Source organism: Pelodiscus sinensis, chromosome 30 (assembly GCF_052426305.1).
Source record: "Pelodiscus sinensis isolate ZL-2025 chromosome 30, ASM5242630v1, whole genome shotgun sequence".
NCBI lineage: Eukaryota > Metazoa > Chordata > Testudines > Trionychidae > Pelodiscus > Pelodiscus sinensis.
In genome coordinates, this window is record NC_143081.1 from 10,706,307 (window position 1) to 10,722,283 (window position 15,977).

The 15,977-nt window shown below is 55.8% G+C and overlaps 2 pseudogenes and 1 gene segment (V, D, J or C); all 3 read left to right on the forward strand.

Annotated features, from left to right (window-relative positions):
• The first annotated feature begins 7,552 nt into the window (after nt 1-7,552).
• Nucleotides 7,553-8,372, forward strand: LOC149521205 (immunoglobulin heavy variable 1-3 pseudogene; annotated as a pseudogene).
• A 2,672-nt stretch (nt 8,373-11,044) lies between these two features.
• LOC149521206 (immunoglobulin heavy variable 1-46 pseudogene) lies at nt 11,045-11,905 on the forward strand (annotated as a pseudogene).
• A 1,283-nt stretch (nt 11,906-13,188) lies between these two features.
• LOC149521207 (Ig heavy chain V region 3-like) lies at nt 13,189-15,299 on the forward strand. The segment is given in 3 exon segments: nt 13,189-13,453; nt 14,610-14,745; nt 14,831-15,299. Coding segments are annotated over 2 exon segments (489 nt in total).
• The last annotated feature ends 678 nt before the right edge of the window (nt 15,300-15,977 follow it).

Sequence of the window (15,977 nt, forward strand, 5' to 3'; positions counted from 1 at the left end):
GTGAGGACTCCCTTAGCGGTAGTGGGGAGGAGGGTGGATGGCAGCCCCAGGAGACCTTTCTGCTTCTTGATGCAGGCTCAGTGCACACAGAGAGACCTGTGCCCCTGGGCGGGACGAGGAGGGGCCGTGAACCCTTCCATTCCTTCCTCCAAAGGGACACGGGAAACCAGCACCTCACACTTGGGTTCAAGGTTCTGACCGAGAACTAGGGGGACAGGCTGGAGAGCGAACCCATCTACAACGCTAGCTGGGCCTTGCTACATCGAGTTTTAGCCTTTCAGCTGCAGGTGTTCACCGTGATTTCCCTGTTACCATACCTGGCCTGGTTTCCCTTCACTTGGCATCATTTAACCTGCAATCCACTGTTAATAAACTTGGTTTATTTCAACCTAAACCAACCAACCTGGGGCTGTGGAGGAAGCTGAACGGTTCATGGCAGGCCGGTTGGGGGAATTCAGGCTGGAAGGGCATAGAGAACCCTTGGCTAGTGATAACCAAGGCTGGTGGAGACAAGAGCACGGTGGGAGGTACCAAGCAGGCTGCTGCAGGGGGGGTTGCTAAACCAGGGCTGTCAATCACACATGCTCAGTTCCTACTTGTCTGCTCGCTGGGAGTGACCGGACGGGGAGCTGCTGCAGACGAGCATTTCAAGGCACCCGAGAGACCAAGCGGGAGGTAATTTTGGATCAAACTCCATATAACTCCTGCCGTGGGACATGGTGGCGGTCAGTGAGCAGTGATCCCACCCTGGCCACAGCAGGAGCAGGGGGTGTGAATGAGCGAGTTCCCCAGTTGGTGTCAATAGACCCCAACTTCTAGGCCCACATCCCCAGAGGTGCCAGCCAGGGACATTTATCCTCGCAAAGCTAGCACGGCGAAAAGCCGAAGGATGACTCTAGGCGTCCCTGAGCACCAATCCACCGGACGTCGGTCCTTCCTCGGTGGTTTATCTCCGTTTGCTCACACCCGCCTGCAAATCCCTGACGCAGCGGGCTCTGCTGCGCCCCAGTCCAGTGCCCGGCCCTCTGCACTCACACCCGCCCTGCCCCAGCCTCGCCTGCAGTGCGGCGTGCGCTGAGCTGAGCGGAGCGTCTCTCTAGTGTAAAGGAGAGACCTGTCCCCGCGGGGACATCGCCACGTGCCGAGCTCTCACCCCCATAGCACTTTATACCCGCCTGAGGAACCCGCATGTAAATTCCTGAGCGGTTAAATACGGAGCCCTGCGTCTCGGAACCTCAGTCTCTGTCCAGACACAGACCTGCTCTGCCCTGCTCTCTGGGGAGTTTCCCTCAGTGCCTGGGAACGAGAATGGAACCTCTGCTGCTTTTCCTCGCCCTGCTCGCCGCCCCCCGCTCTGAGTGTTCCTGGGGCAGGGAGGGGTTTAGGGTCCCACACACATTCAGCGGCTAATTCCTTCCTGGATTTGTTTCCTTTCCCCTGGTGTCCTCGCTCAGGTGCAGCTGGTTCAGTCCGGCCCGGCGGCGGTGAAGCCCGGAGAGACCCTCACCCTGAGCTGCGCTGTCTCCGGGTTCTCCATCTACTACTCCATCAGTACTACTACTGGCACTGGAACCGGCAGCCCCCCAGGAAAGGACTGGAGTGGGTGGGGAACGCGTATCCATATGATGGGAGCACAGGCTACGCCCCGTCTCTCCAAGGCCGAGTCACCATTTCTGGGGACACCGCCAAGAACCAGGTCTCGCTGCAACTCCGCTCGCTGACAGCTGCAGACAGCGGCACCTATTACTGCGCCAGAGACACAGTGACACAGCGCAACGCAAGGCCCAGCACAAAAAGGAGAAGCGGTTTCCAAGCCGCATGCCGTGGCCAGACGAGCAGGGCGAGCGGGGCCCCTCAGAGATCAGGACACACTCGGGGATGGATGCGAACAGCCCACACGCTCCTGTCGGGCAGTGACCGGAGCGGGGCGATTGTCTGTCAGAGGAGAACACAGAGCGCAGGGATAGTCTGAGTCCCGGGTCTTTCTTCCCGCGGGATATAAGGGGTCTGGGAAACCGCCCGGTCCCCGCTACACATGAAAATCCAGACGATGCCAATAGAACTAACTCGCTCTGCTTTGTACCGGGGCGGGGCGGGGCGGGGCTGCTTGGGATCCCACGATGCGCACGGGGAGTGAGGCTGCTGGCTGGGAGTCAGACGCAGGGATTTGGTCCCTGGCTCTGTCACTCACTGGTTGCTGACAGAGCCCCTGCCACGGTCTGTGCCTCTATTTCCCCCTTTCCTTATGCAGGGGAGGGGAGTTGCAAAGCTGAACAAAAGCCTTAGCAGCCTTTGAAACATCCCAGTCTTTGTTCACATGAGGGTCTCGCTTTGAACCCAGCTGGGCCCTTTCGGAGCCATCTTTCCTCCCCAGCAACTCCCCTCCCCTATGTAAGGAAAGGGGCGGGGGGGGGGGGGACAGAGGCACAGATCGTGGCAGGGACTCTGCCTGCACAAACCTGCTTCTTTATCTACCCCATTGGCCTGAGGCCTTTTCTGTCAGTGACACAGAAGTTGGGACTCGCCCAGTCGGAGCTCAGCCTGGATAATTGCCCGGATCCATGGACTCCAAATCGCAGCCCCTCAAGCACCGATTGGTCTTCCTGTCCCTGAGGCCCCGGGGCCGGGATCGCTCCTTTCCGTAGGAGGCAAACTGCAGCTCTCTCGCCAGGGCGGATGGCACCAGGTCTCGCGGGATTAGAGCAGGAGATTCAGACTTCTCCATCGATCGGGCCTCGCACCGCCGAATGCAGCGATGCCAGGTCACCTGGGAACTCTTTGTCCAAATACTTGAAACTCTTGTCCGTAGCTGACTGGGGAATCAAACAGGCACCGGGTGGGATTTCTCATAGACTCATAGACTTTAAGGTCAGAAGGGACCATTATGATCATCTAGTCTGCACCCTGCACAGTGCAGGCCACAGAATCTCAACCACCCCTCTTAGAATAATCCTCTCACCTATATCAAAGATATTGAAGCATTCAAATACTTTGAAGGACCCAACATGCAGAGAGTCCTTCAGCTGTAATCTGTGCCCAATGCTACAGAGTAGGGCGAAAAACCTCCAGGGCCTCTGCCAATCTACCCTGGAGGAAAATTCCTTCCCGACCCCAAATATGGCGATCAGATAAACCCTGAGCATGTGGGCAAGACTCACCAGCCAGACACCCAGAAAGTTCCCTATAGCAACTCCTATCATCCCTCCATTGACCTATTTCCAACTGATAATGAATGGTCAATTAGTTACCAAGATCATGTTATTTCATCCAACCATCCCCTTATAGAATCATAGAACTGGAAGAGACCCCAGAAGGTCGTCAAGTCCAGCCCCCCGCTCTAGGCAGGACCAATCCCATCTAAATCAACACGGCCAGGGCTTTGTCAAGCCGAGACTTAAATACCTCTAGGGATGGAGACTCCACTATTTCCCTAGGTAACCCATTCCAATGCTTTCGAGATTCCAGGTCCGGACGGCAGAGGGATGGCTCAGTCCCTCTTAGGAGGGAGTCCCCGACCACCACCACCCGTCGTTTCCTTTTGGGGGTGGTGGCCGTCGAACCCCCATCCCTAGGACTACGCATCCCATGCCTTTCAGTAGATGGTGCCCCCTTCTGGTTTCTACCTTGTGAGGTCCCTTCCAGAGCTTTCAGCACTGCAGAGCCTGTGGAGAGAGCTTGAAAGCGATTGCTTACCTCTATAGCATCGGGGGAATCCCGTGCTGGCCTTTTTCCCCTTCTAGAAGTTACATGCTGCCAGTTCTCTTCTTGGTCACGTACTGCCCTCACTGGCTCCTCTGCCTGCCGTGCTTGAAGGATCAATTGCTGCCTTCTATCGAGGAAGTCTTCATCCTCTCTGATCAAGCGTAAGGTCGACACTTGGGCCTCCAGTCCTCTAATTTTTTCTTCCAAAATCTCGACCAGCTTGCACTTCGTGCAGATGAAATCCGTTCTTTCTTCCAGGAGGAAGACAAACATGGCACACGCCGTGCAGGTAACAACAGCAGCAGACCCATCATCAACCATCGCTGCTGTCCTGGAAAAGGGATTTAAAAAGAAAGACAAGAGAACCTCCCGCCCTTCCCTCTCCCCTTCAGAACTCCCTCTCAAAACTCCCTGTTAGCAATCACCTGGTCGCTTGCGCACTGCCTTATAAAGCCCCTCCCCCTACCAAGGCTCAGCCAATCAGCAGAGGCTTCTAGAATTCAAACTTTAATTAGAAGCCAACAGTTTCCACCTGCCAATCACAGCCCCTACCAATCACAGCACAAACTCTATCAAGGGGAGGGTTGGGAAGGGGGAAAAAAAAGCCTCACTCTCAAACACAGGGGAAAATAAATAAATAAAATAAACAAACAAACAAACAAACAAAAAACAAAAAAGAACACACACCAACCCTCACTCACAAACACAAGCTCAGTATACAGCAAGCAGCCCAAAGCACAGCACCCACTTCCCTCAAGACTCCTGTATCTGCTTCTCCTTCATCTGGAGAACTCCCTCTCAAAACTCCCTGTTCCCAAGCTCCTTGGTCGCTTGCCCACTGCCTTATAAAGCCCCTCCCCCTACCAAGGCTCAGCCAATCAGCAGAGCCTTCTAGAATTCAAACTTTAATTAGAAGCCAACAGTTGCCACCTGCCAATCACAGCCCCTACCAATCACAGCGCAAGCTCCTTGGTCCCTTGCCCACTGCCTTATACAGCCCCTCCCCCTACCAAGGCTCAGCCAATCAGCAGAGGCTTCTAGAATTCAAACTTTAATTAGAAGCCAACAGTTTCCACCTGCCAATCACAGCCCCTACCAATCACAGCACAAACTCTATCAAGGGGAGGGTTGGGAAGGGGAAAAAAAAGCCTCACTCTCAAACACAGGGGAAAATAAATAAATAAAACAAACAAACAAAAAACAAAAAAGAACACACACCAACCCTCACTCACAAACACAAGCTCAGCGTACAGCAAGCAGCCCGAAGCACAACACCCACTTCCCTCAAGACTCCTGTATCTACTTCTCTATCTGGAGAACTCCCCCTCTAAAGCCTCACTCAAAGGGGGGGGGGAAAACCAACACCCTCACATACCAAACAAACACAAGCTCTGCACACACTAAGAAAGCCCCAATGACAAAACACACTTCCCTCAAGAGTCCTGTATCTGCTTCTCCTTCACCTGGAGAACTCCCTCTCAAAACTCCCTGTTCGCAATCACCTGTTCGCAAGCTCCTTGGTGAAGCTTCCAGAATCACTTGGGTGCCTAAATCCCATAGATCTCAGTGCAGGCTGGGTGTGCCAGCGTTCCTGAAAATCCCACTAAGCACAAACCTGCTTCTTTATCAGCCTCAGTAGTTACAGTAAATGGGCCCCGATACGTAAAGGCCCCGGGCTGGTACATAACCCGAGAGTTAGGTGTCCAAATTGCAGGAAAGCAGAAAGAAATGAAATGTCTGTTCCTAACCCCCTTAGGACACTCTCGTAGGGTCAGAGAATGAAGGGCCCGGTCTGAGCTGCTGCATGGCAGAGGCCAGAGAACGGTACCGGTCTGAGACTCTCAGCCTGGCTGGCCCACTGACTCCCCAGTGCACGTTACACCTTTTCCACCCCGCTCCCTGCAGAACCGTCCAGGCTGAGGAGCCGGGCAGCGCGTGCACCCTCCGTCCGGTTCCTGACAAGGGGTCTGATTCAATCTTCGGCTTGACAAGGCGCAACAGAAACAACCCCCCGTGCAGGGCAATAATTGTGGGTGTGATCCAGCCCCCAGCCCCCAGCCCAGGGGCCCTTTCTACACCGCGAACGAGCTAGGCACATTCCGGGCGGACGCTACCTGTTCAAAGCCCAGGCGCCGAGAGACACTTCCCAAACGGCCCTCGCCCCGCAGCCCCTGCTGGGTCTGTTGCCCTTCGCCCTTCGGCCCTCGCCATGTTCTGCGCAGGAAGATTCCTTCCCTCGCTCGCCGCCAGCTCCGAAGTGTTTGCGCTCAGTAAGTGTTTGGGGTGTTTTGTGTTCGTAGGTGCCCGGTGCGAGGTGGAGCTGGTGGCGTCTGGGGTGGAGTCTAGAATCCCGGAGAGTCCCTGAGACCCTGCAAAGCCTCTGGGCTCACCTCCAGCAGCGCTGGATGCGCCAGGTTCCCGGGAACTCGCTGCAGTGTGATTCGGAGAAAATGTTCTTTATAGAGTCGGCCAAAGAGCACTTCACCGTCTCCACGGACAATCCCAACAACCTGCTGCACCTGCAAATGACCGGCCTGGAGCCCGAGGACACCGCCCGCTATTACTGTGCCAGAGACTCACAGTTACAGGAAACCCCTGAGAGCAAAGCAGAGAAAGGCGGGCACCTCCTCGCGATGAAGAGTGAGATTTTCCCTCCTCCCCCTTCAACTACAGCAGCTGGAGGCTCCATTTGGGATCCAACTCACTTCCCTGGCTCTGAAATTCGGAGCCTGCCCAAGTAACAGACAAGCGGACACGCTCAGTCAGCGGTGACATTGATTTGTGTGTCTATCACGTCACAGGGCGCGCACACACATTGCCAGACACTCAGTGAATTGTTCCCTGGATTCCTACAGCCCAGGTCCAGGTCCCACGTCACAACCAGCTAGTCTCCCCCTCTGTCGGGGTCAGACATGCGCACTGAATGTTCCTCGGAACCGCTCTTGGTGACTTCCCACCCACCCTCCCCGCAGCAGCGAGCTGCCAGAGAACGGGGTAGGGTGGGGAGGGGGAGAGGCACTTGGAAGAGAGACTATGAAGCTAGACAGACATTGAGCGGGTTAGTGAGTGGCCTTGGATACAGCGATAAACTGAAGTAGCCTGCAAATTAAACCCCCTCCCCCTTCTCCAGGCCCTGCAGGGACACAAGTGACCAAGTGACACGAAGCTAAAAGGATGAAGAGGGGGGATCGTTTCTGTGGTTACTGAAGGGACAGATCCGCACGGGGGCAGCAAAGTGTCACGGTCGCTTCGGAAACGTTTCTGCCCAGAGACTGAATCGGGGAATAATCACCAGGAATTATTGGCTTCAGCTCTGCAGGCTGGGCTGGATCTTGAGCGCGAGGCTCTACGCAGCCTAATCCCTTCCCATTCAGCACGAGTTCGGTGCCCAGCGCCCCTTGGAAGATCTAAGATCACCGCTCACAGGTAGATTTCCCCACTGGAGAGTGCCCGTGTATACACATTACTGGACTCTGTGTTGTGTCAGTTTCACATCCACTGGGTGTGACATTGTGACAACCCGCCACAGGGCACCGTAACATTCAGCTTCACCAATTGTCCCTTAGCTCCCACGGACGCCTCGCTGAGGTCACAGTAGCTTCCATGTTGTCCTAGATCGGGGCCCAGATTCCATAGCTCTGCTCTGGCCTCCTCCGTGGCTGTGTCCCTCCAGATTCTGAGGCCGTTTATTTGCACTTCCGGGCAAAGCCGCGCTTTCGTCACCCGATGTAGCCACGCTCATATGCAAATTAAGTAGGGAAAGTGCCTGATAAAGAACAGCCAGGGCGCCTCGCCAACAGGCGGCGGGTTTCCTGCTTTGTAGCACACAAGGTGGTGGAGGAGAATGACAATGATCGGTCTGGGGTTCTGTTTCCTTCTGGCGGCTGTCTCAGGTAAGGGGATGGATGCAGGTGTCTGCTGGGCACAGCTGGGCCGAGAGAGCAAAGATGGTTTGAAGATGAAGATGTAGGAGGTGGATCAGGAACTCTGGAATCAAAATCCCAGCTCTGAGCAGATCGCATGGGATGGAGTTTTAAAGCCAGATGGTGGGGTTTGATGCCCAGGTTTCATTACTCCGTATTAAGAATCCCGTACACAGCATTGAAAAGCCTCCAGAGCAGATTGTGCCTCAGTTTCCACTTTGCCAAATGGGGATAATTGTCCTTCCCTGCTGCACAGGAATATGACGGAGACAAATTCTCTCTTATTAAAAGGCAGATCAGAGACTGCCTTTAGGAGGCAAGACAAGGGCTTGAATAAGGCCGGGAAGAGGAGGAATAGAATGGAATTACCGGTATTTGTATTGTTTTTCTACAGGGGCCAGCTCCCAAATCCAGCTGATCCAGTCTGGGGCAGAAATCAAGAAGCCCGGAGAGTCCGTGAAGGTCTCATGTAAAACCTGCGGCTACAGCTTTACCGACTATTACATTAGCTGGGTCCGGCAGGCTCCCGGGGAAAGCCTGGAGTGGCTGGGATACATCTATCCCGGTAATGGTGGCACTAGCTACTCCCCGGCCTTCCAGGGGCGAGTCACCATGACCAGGGCCAACTCCATAACCACGGCCTGGCTGCAGCTGGGCAGCCTGCGAGCCGATGACACCGCCACGTATTACTGCGCTCGGCACACGGTGACACAAACCAAAACAACAGCCCTTCAAAAACCCCAGTGAGAGAACCCAGGTGTCCTGCCAACCCTGGAGCCTTTAGTCCCTCCGGCGAGCATTTGCCCAGATCAACAAGCCGGGGTCATTTGTCCCAAATTTCATAGGCCCGTCACGGTCAGTTGTTTAGTTATTTCTGGCTGCAGCGTTAAATCAGTTTTCAGAACAGGCTTCTGTGACAGTCATCTGTGTCATCAGCAAAACAGCCCGGAGCGAATGCCCTGAGTGATATACGATAGGAGATTTGAAGGAGGGGTTTTCAATATCTCTGCTTGAAGGTGTTCCTCAGTGAATAAAAAAATACTGGACTGAAAGAGAAGAGGGGTGCCTGTAGCCCATGTCAACCTCCCTTTGACAGTGGAGTCTCAAATTCCTGCTCCCACATCAGGCTCAGGAGGGATGATCCTGGCTGTTTCATTTCCTAGGTAAGTGCTCTAACCACTATAGGAAACCCCACCGACTCCTTCCCTGGCACAAGGGGCTTGGGAGCGTTATTAAGTATCATCTGAAGCACCTACCTTTAGGACAGGGCTGTGAATCCCAAATGCAGTTAGATACTTAACTCCCTTTCACAGGTGGGACCCCTCCTCCGCATTTGCTAAAACTAGAAGCTGCACCAGACAGCCCTACTACCCAGTTTGCTGCCTTTTGTAGCCCTCCTACTAGCCCCCAGCACTCCGCACAGCGAACAGGAGGTGTGATCCCCCGTACCTGGGGAGTCGCAGTTAAATAAGGTGATGCGGGGGCCCGCCAGGGGCTACCCCTGGCAGATGGAATTCGGCCTGTGGGCCAGTATTTGTCCATCGCTGGTTTACAGCCAGTCACAAGTGACTGCACGTGGGATATTTATCTCGCCCGGGTATCCATTGACAAACTCCACGTACATGTCTGTTCCCAGAAGCCCTCGTACCTGTTTCTCATCAGTCTCGGAAGCTCTTTCTAAGGAGCGGTCAGTGCTATTATGCCCCGTTTCACAGAGGGGGAAACTGAGGTACAGGAAGCAGAAGGGACTTGCCCGCAGTCCCCCAGCACCCAGGAGCAAAGCAAGGAACCGCATTCACGTCTCTTGAGTCCCAGCCTGGTTCTTTGTCCTCGCAGATTAGTATGCTCCATATCCAGCAATGCGGACGTGACCGTGCGGGGTTGCAGGTAAGACTAGAGCAAACTTTTTAATACCAGGGACCGCAAACCCATTCACAAACTTTTAGCAGACCGGTAACAGTTAATTTGCATATTTGCATATTCTCGGTCTCCAACTCTTGAGCAGATCCCAACAGCTGAGCCAAACATAGAATCGCCCATTCCCAGCTGGAATGGCGCCGGTGTGGATCAGGCTTCGCGCGGAGGCACTAGGGGGCAGTGTTGCTACACATCTGAGGCAGCGGCAGGCGGTAAAAAGTTGATGCGGATTCAACCTTTACCTTGGTTTCCTGGAATCGTCCCAATCTATCAGCCGACCCTCCACCCTGCCCTTATCTTTAGGAGGGCTCCATGTGCCCCTGCATGATCTTCAGACCGGCCTGCCTATGGGGCGGGGGGACGGGGCAATTTGCCCAAGGGCCTTGACAATTTTAAAGGGCCTAGGGCCCCCCAGCCGCTCCTGCTGACAGCACCCTCCACACATGGAAGCAGCCAGCACCGTCCCTGCGGCATCTGGGGGTGGGATGTCTCTGCGGGCTGCCCCCTCCCAGCACCAACTCCGCACTCTCATTGGCTGGGAACTAGCTTCAGGGGCAGAGCCTGCAGGCAGCGGTACTCTGAGACCCCCTGCACCACCCGCCTAGGAGTCACTGCCAGAGGGAGGCGCCTCCCTGAGCACCTTCTATGAAGTTACCTTCATTGCTTCGGAGCTTTGCTCAGCACATGGGGTGACCAGCCAGCGAGCTCCAAACAAACACAACGAAGCATCATCACCCAGCACCCAGTCAGCCTGTGTCACCCTCTGTCACAGGACACTGTGAAGGGCAAGAGTGTAACAGCCCCCCTCTCCCTTCTCCAGCCCCTGCGGACACAAGTGACCAAGCGACACGAAGCTAAAAGGACAAAGAGGGGGGATCGTTTCTGTGGTTACTGAAGGGACAGATCCGCACGGAGGCAGCAAAGTGTCACGTTCGCTTCAGAAACCGAATAGAAGAATAAGCACCAGGAATTATTGGCTTCAGCTCTGCAGGCTGGGCTGGATCTTCAGCGCGAGGCTATCCCCAGCCTAATCCCTTCCCAATCAGCACGAGTTCGGTGCCCAGAGCCCCTTGGAAGATCACCGCTCCCAGGGAGATTTCCCCACAGGAGCGCGCTCGTGTTCACACATCCCTGGATTCTGTGTTATGTCAGTTTGACACCCATTTGCTGTCACATTGTCATAGCCCGACACTGGGCACCTTGACATTCACCAATTGTCCTTTACTCACACGGACGGCCCGCCGACATCACAGTAGCTTTCGTTTTGTCCTAGATCGGGGCCCAAATTCCATAGACCTGCTCTTGCCGCCTCCGTGGCTGCGTCCCTCCAGATTCGGAGGCCATTCATGAGTAAAGGCGGGCAAAGCCGAGGTTTTGTCATACCATGTAGCCACGCCCACATGCAAATGTGGGGGGAAATGTGCCTGATAAAGAACAGCCAGGGGGGCTCGCCAACAGGCGGCTGGTTTCCTGCTTTGCAGCACACAAGGTGGGAGAGGAGAATGGCAATGATCGCTCTGGGGTTCTGTTTCCTTCTGGCGGCTGTCTCAGGTAAGGGGATGGACGCCGGTGTCTGCCGGGCACAGCTGGGCTGGGGGAGCAAAGATGGTTTGAAGATGAAGACGTAGGAGGTGGATCAGGAACTCGGGATTCTAAATCGCAGCTCTGAGGAAATCGCACACGCTGGAATTTTAAACCCAAATAGGGTATTCTGATGCCCAATTTTCATTACTCTGTAGTAGGAATGCCGTACGCAGCTCTGAAAAACCTCCAGCCCAGTTATACCTCAGTTTCCCCTCTGCAAGAAGGATAACTGTACTTCTTCTGAACAGGAATATGCCATGGACAAATTCTTTATTATTAAAAGGCAGATCAGACCCTGTGATAAGGCAGGGAAGGGTACTTGGATAAGGCTGGGAAGAGGAGGAATAGAATGGAATTAACGGTATTTTTTTTTATTGACAGGTGCCAGCTCCCAGATCCAGCTGACTCAGTCTGGGGTAGAAATCAAAAAGCCTGGAGAGTCCGTGAAGCTGACATGTAAAACCTCCGGCTACACATTTACCAGCAATTACCTTAGCTGGGTCCGGCAGGCTCCCGGGAAAGGCCTGGAGTGGATAGGATACATTGATCCCAGAGATAGTGAAACAGGCTATGCCCAAAATTTCCAGGGGCGATTCACCATCACCAGGGAGAACTCCATAAGTACGACCTGGCTGCAGCTGGGCAGCCTGCGAGCCGATGACACTGCCACGTATTACTGTGCTCGGTGCACAGTGACACAAACCGCAGCTACCGCCGTTCAAAAACCCCGCGAGGGGACCCAGGCTCCTAACTCTCCACATAGCCAACAGGAGCTGTGATCCCCGTACCTGTGGAGGCGCAGGTAAATACGGCATGTGGGGTCCGATCAGGAGCTAACTCTGACTATCGGAATCCGGCCCCCGGGCCAGTATTTGCCCACCTCTGGGCTCCATCAAGTTACAAGAGACAGGAAGCTACAAGGTGTATTTACTTTACCCGTGTGTTCATGGACAAACACCGGAAACGTGTCTGTTCCTGGCAGTCCCTGCTTCTCATCAGATGTGGATGCTCCATCTAAAGAGAGGTCACAGATTGGGAAAATGAAGTTCAGGGAGCAGAAGGGACCTGGCTGCTGTCACCCGGCAGGTCAGGGACAAAACCAGGAACCGCATGGACGTCTCCTGAGCCCCAACCTGGTGGTTGGGTGTCAGGGCCGACCCACAACATTTTGGCATGTGAAGCAGGGAGCTCAAATGACGCCCCCATGCTCCGTCGCTTTGGCCAAAACTTTGTAAGGTCTCAATACTGCCTTTTTCCTGTTCTTTGTTCCCTCCTTCCTCCAGCACAGCACTCCACCATCTCTATGCATCTAGAGCAGAGAGAATACCAGCAGCAGACACAATTTTCTATACACTGGGTCCTAGTGGCCCACCCAGTCTGGCACCTGAGACTGCCATCTCAGTTCCACTGATGGTAAGGCCAGCCCTGTTTGACATCACAGATCAGTCAGCTCCATATCCAGGAGGGCAGGCATGAGTCCTGTGGGGCTGCAGGCCAGACTAAAGGATCTTAGCACCTGGGTGTCCCTTTTTTTTGGTAAATGGGGACCACGGCAGTGCAACCTCCCTGCTCCCCATGTGTGATGGCATGTCGTCAGGGTTTTCCTGTCTCCTGCACCCCCCGTAATGGCATGGATAGACTCCACCAGCCAGTAGAATAAAGGGTGTTTATTGTTTCTCCAGGATACAGCACAGCACAGATGTAATCTGGTTCCAGGGCAGGCCTAGGATGCCTCAGCCCCCCCTTGAGATGGGGGAGACTGGGCCCCTAAACTCCATTCCCTTTCCCTAGGCTGTCTCCTCCATGCTCCCAGACAGAAACTAACCCCCTCACCTCCAGCCCTGCCCCCAGCCAGGGCTCCACTCCCCTTCTTCCCATTGTTCCACCTGTCTGAAGAGTTTCGAAGCCCCCTTGCATAATGACTCATACCCTGCCCTGCTGGGCCGTGCTGCAGACGGCAGCCAGTGGAGGTCACTCAGAACCCACTGCCCAGCATAGCAACCAGCAAGGTACGCCCCACTACGTCACAGTCAGTGCTTGGGGAGGGAGCGGCTCACAGGGTTGCACGGTGCTCGGACCTGGGTCTGAGAGTGGAGGCCTGAGACGCTAGGACCTACTCGCCCCTCCCAAGCCTAGTAACCATGGAAACTGATCATAACAATAGATATTATTGTCCGGGGAATTCACCGGACATGCCGAGTTCCAGCTCCAAACGGGGCAGTGCGGGAGGGGGCTCAGGGCTGGGATAGGGAGCTGGGGAGCCAGGTGATTCACGCGAGAGCTCCATGAGTCCCAGCCAATGGGCGCTTTGAGGGCGGAGCCTGCAGGTGAGGGCAGAGAGGGGACCCCGCTAGCTTGGCGCTCGGGGATGCGGCTCCAGCCCTGTCACGCGCTCTAGGGGTTAGTGGCTGCAGCCCAGGGCCCCAGGATAAGGGCCGCCTGCAAAAAGATCTGCACTTGTAGTGGCCGGGTAATGTCTCTTCTCACCCCCCCTCCCCCGCCCGCCCAGGACAGCCACGGAAGCACCTTTCTTAATCTGGGCCTGGGCGATATAAGTTATAATATATTCGATATAAATATAAATATTTATCCGGGTCTCTCTATGTCCCTGGTCATTCGGACTGTGGCTCTAGGGGCAGAGTTGGTCGTTAATTCGCCTCCTGAATCCCTGAGCGCTGTCCCTGGTGCGAGCCCTGCGGGACGAGGTTTAACACCCCCGCCCAAAGCTCCCCCCACGCCGCTGTGTGTCCCAGCCCCGCTCCCGACCTGCCATAAACCCAGGCCTCCTTCGGCTACAGCCCAGAACTTTCCAGCCTCCCAACTTCCCTCCCTCCCGCTGTTCGCTGCTGTGACTGGGGCAAATCCAGCCTGGCTCGCTCTGCCGGTCACACGGGGCGGCCTCTCGGCTGCACAGACCCAGCCAGGGGGAGCCGGCCCCCAGTCTCCCGCCCCGAGCCCCCTTTGCACAAATCCCCGCTCCGGTGACGAATCCTTTGTCTCCTTCGCCTTCGGTTTGTGTGAGCCTGGGTCACCCCCCGGACTGATTCCAAATCCTCATTCCCCGCCCGGGGAGAGGCTGCCGGACTCACCGCGCTCCCCAGCCCCTTACTTGTAGCCTTCCAGTGAGTGACCCAGCCCCGTGCAACCCTGTGACCCCGCCCCTTCCAGGCACCGACCTCCTGACCCGCTGTCCGCATGGACAGGACCTCGGACACCTCCACGTAACGGGATAACTACGTGACAATCGGGCCCTAAATTCAATACCGGGGAACCGGGCTCGAACCCGGCAGCTGCTTCTCCCCTTTAACCCACCTCCCTGGAGCTGGGAGCTGCACAGACACAGCGGGGCAGAGTCTGACTCCGCCCTGAGCCCCGAGCCAGCGAATCAGAGTTAAGGGAAGGAGCCTGGGTCCGTTATAAGCAGCGGGCCATGCAAATAGGGGAGAGAGGTTCCTGTTTAAATCTGTGCCTCTCTCTGCCCAGCCTGCACCCGCAGGGACAATCCGCAGCCCCTTGGCTCAGAGCAGGGAGCAGCCAGTCCCCGGAGAACTTTCCCCGCCAGCAGCAGAGACAATGAGACTTTGGGTCGCAGCTGTTTTCATTCTAGCAGCTCTGGAAGGTATTTAGTTCCCCGATCAAGTGGCAGAGCCCAGACAATTCTCGCTGGTTTTATGCCGGTTCTTCTAACATCCCTTTATTCCCAGGTGCCCGGTGCCAGGTGCAGCTGGTGGAGTCCGGAGGGGATGTGAAGAAGCCCGGAGACTCTCTGCGCCTCTCCTGCAAAGCCTCCGGCTTCACCTTCAGCAGCTCCGGGATGGACTGGCTCCGGCAGGCTCCCGGGAAGGTCCTGGAGTGGGTGGCTGCTATCAGCACCGGCAGTGGGAGCAGCACGTTCTACTCTGATGCACTTGGGGGCCGATTCACCATCTCCAGGGACAACCCCAACAACCTGCTGCACCTGCCAATGACCGGCCTGAAGCCCGAGGACACCGCCCGCTATTACTGTGCGAGACACACAGCGACACGAAACCTAGTGATGCGCCTGCAAAAACCCAGGCTGCAGAACCCGCGGCCGCCACGCGGGGGCAGCAGAGACACAAACAACCGGGCGCTGCGCACAGAACCGAGAACAAACTTCGGTGGATGAAATACAAACCCGCGGGGAGATTTTAACCCTTTCGTTGCCTAGAAACGCCCCCTCTCCTCCCGTTTGCATCACGGTGTTCCCCTGGGCCTGCGCGGCAGACATCGCCGGCTGCCTCAGCCAGTCCCGTTGAGGCGGGAGCCCTGTTCCCCCGGCCCGGCTTGGCTTGCTGATCGGGCACTTTCACTGATGTAAACCGGGATTCATTGGACTCCTTCCAACGTGGCTCCTGCGCTCCCCTTCCCCCACAGAGACCCGGGTCCAGCTTCCTCGGAGCCACCCGGCCCGGGAGAGAAGGTCCCCCGTGGCCTGCGCTCTGCAGCAAGTCACGCAGAGAGGTGGCAGCGGTTCCTTCTGCCCCTCGGCTCTGTGCCAGAGCCCGGGGGGCGGAGGGTGACGGAAGGAAACACGCAAACAGGCCACAGTCAGTTATCAGAGCGCTTAGGAAGCAAGAGCGGCTGGTCTATTTAGGACAGCAGACGGGGACTTGAGTCCAGGTGCGCCCCTGTGCCTGTTACAGAACAGGAGTGATTGTCCGCAGCTGGGACAGGACACACACACACACGAACCGCACACACAGTAACACACAGCGGAGACACACAAACAAATCAAACACAGTCACTCAGACACAGAGACACTCGGACACACTCACGTCTCCTCCCCTTTTCTGAGGCTAAAAGGACGACGAGGGAGAATCGTTTCTGTGG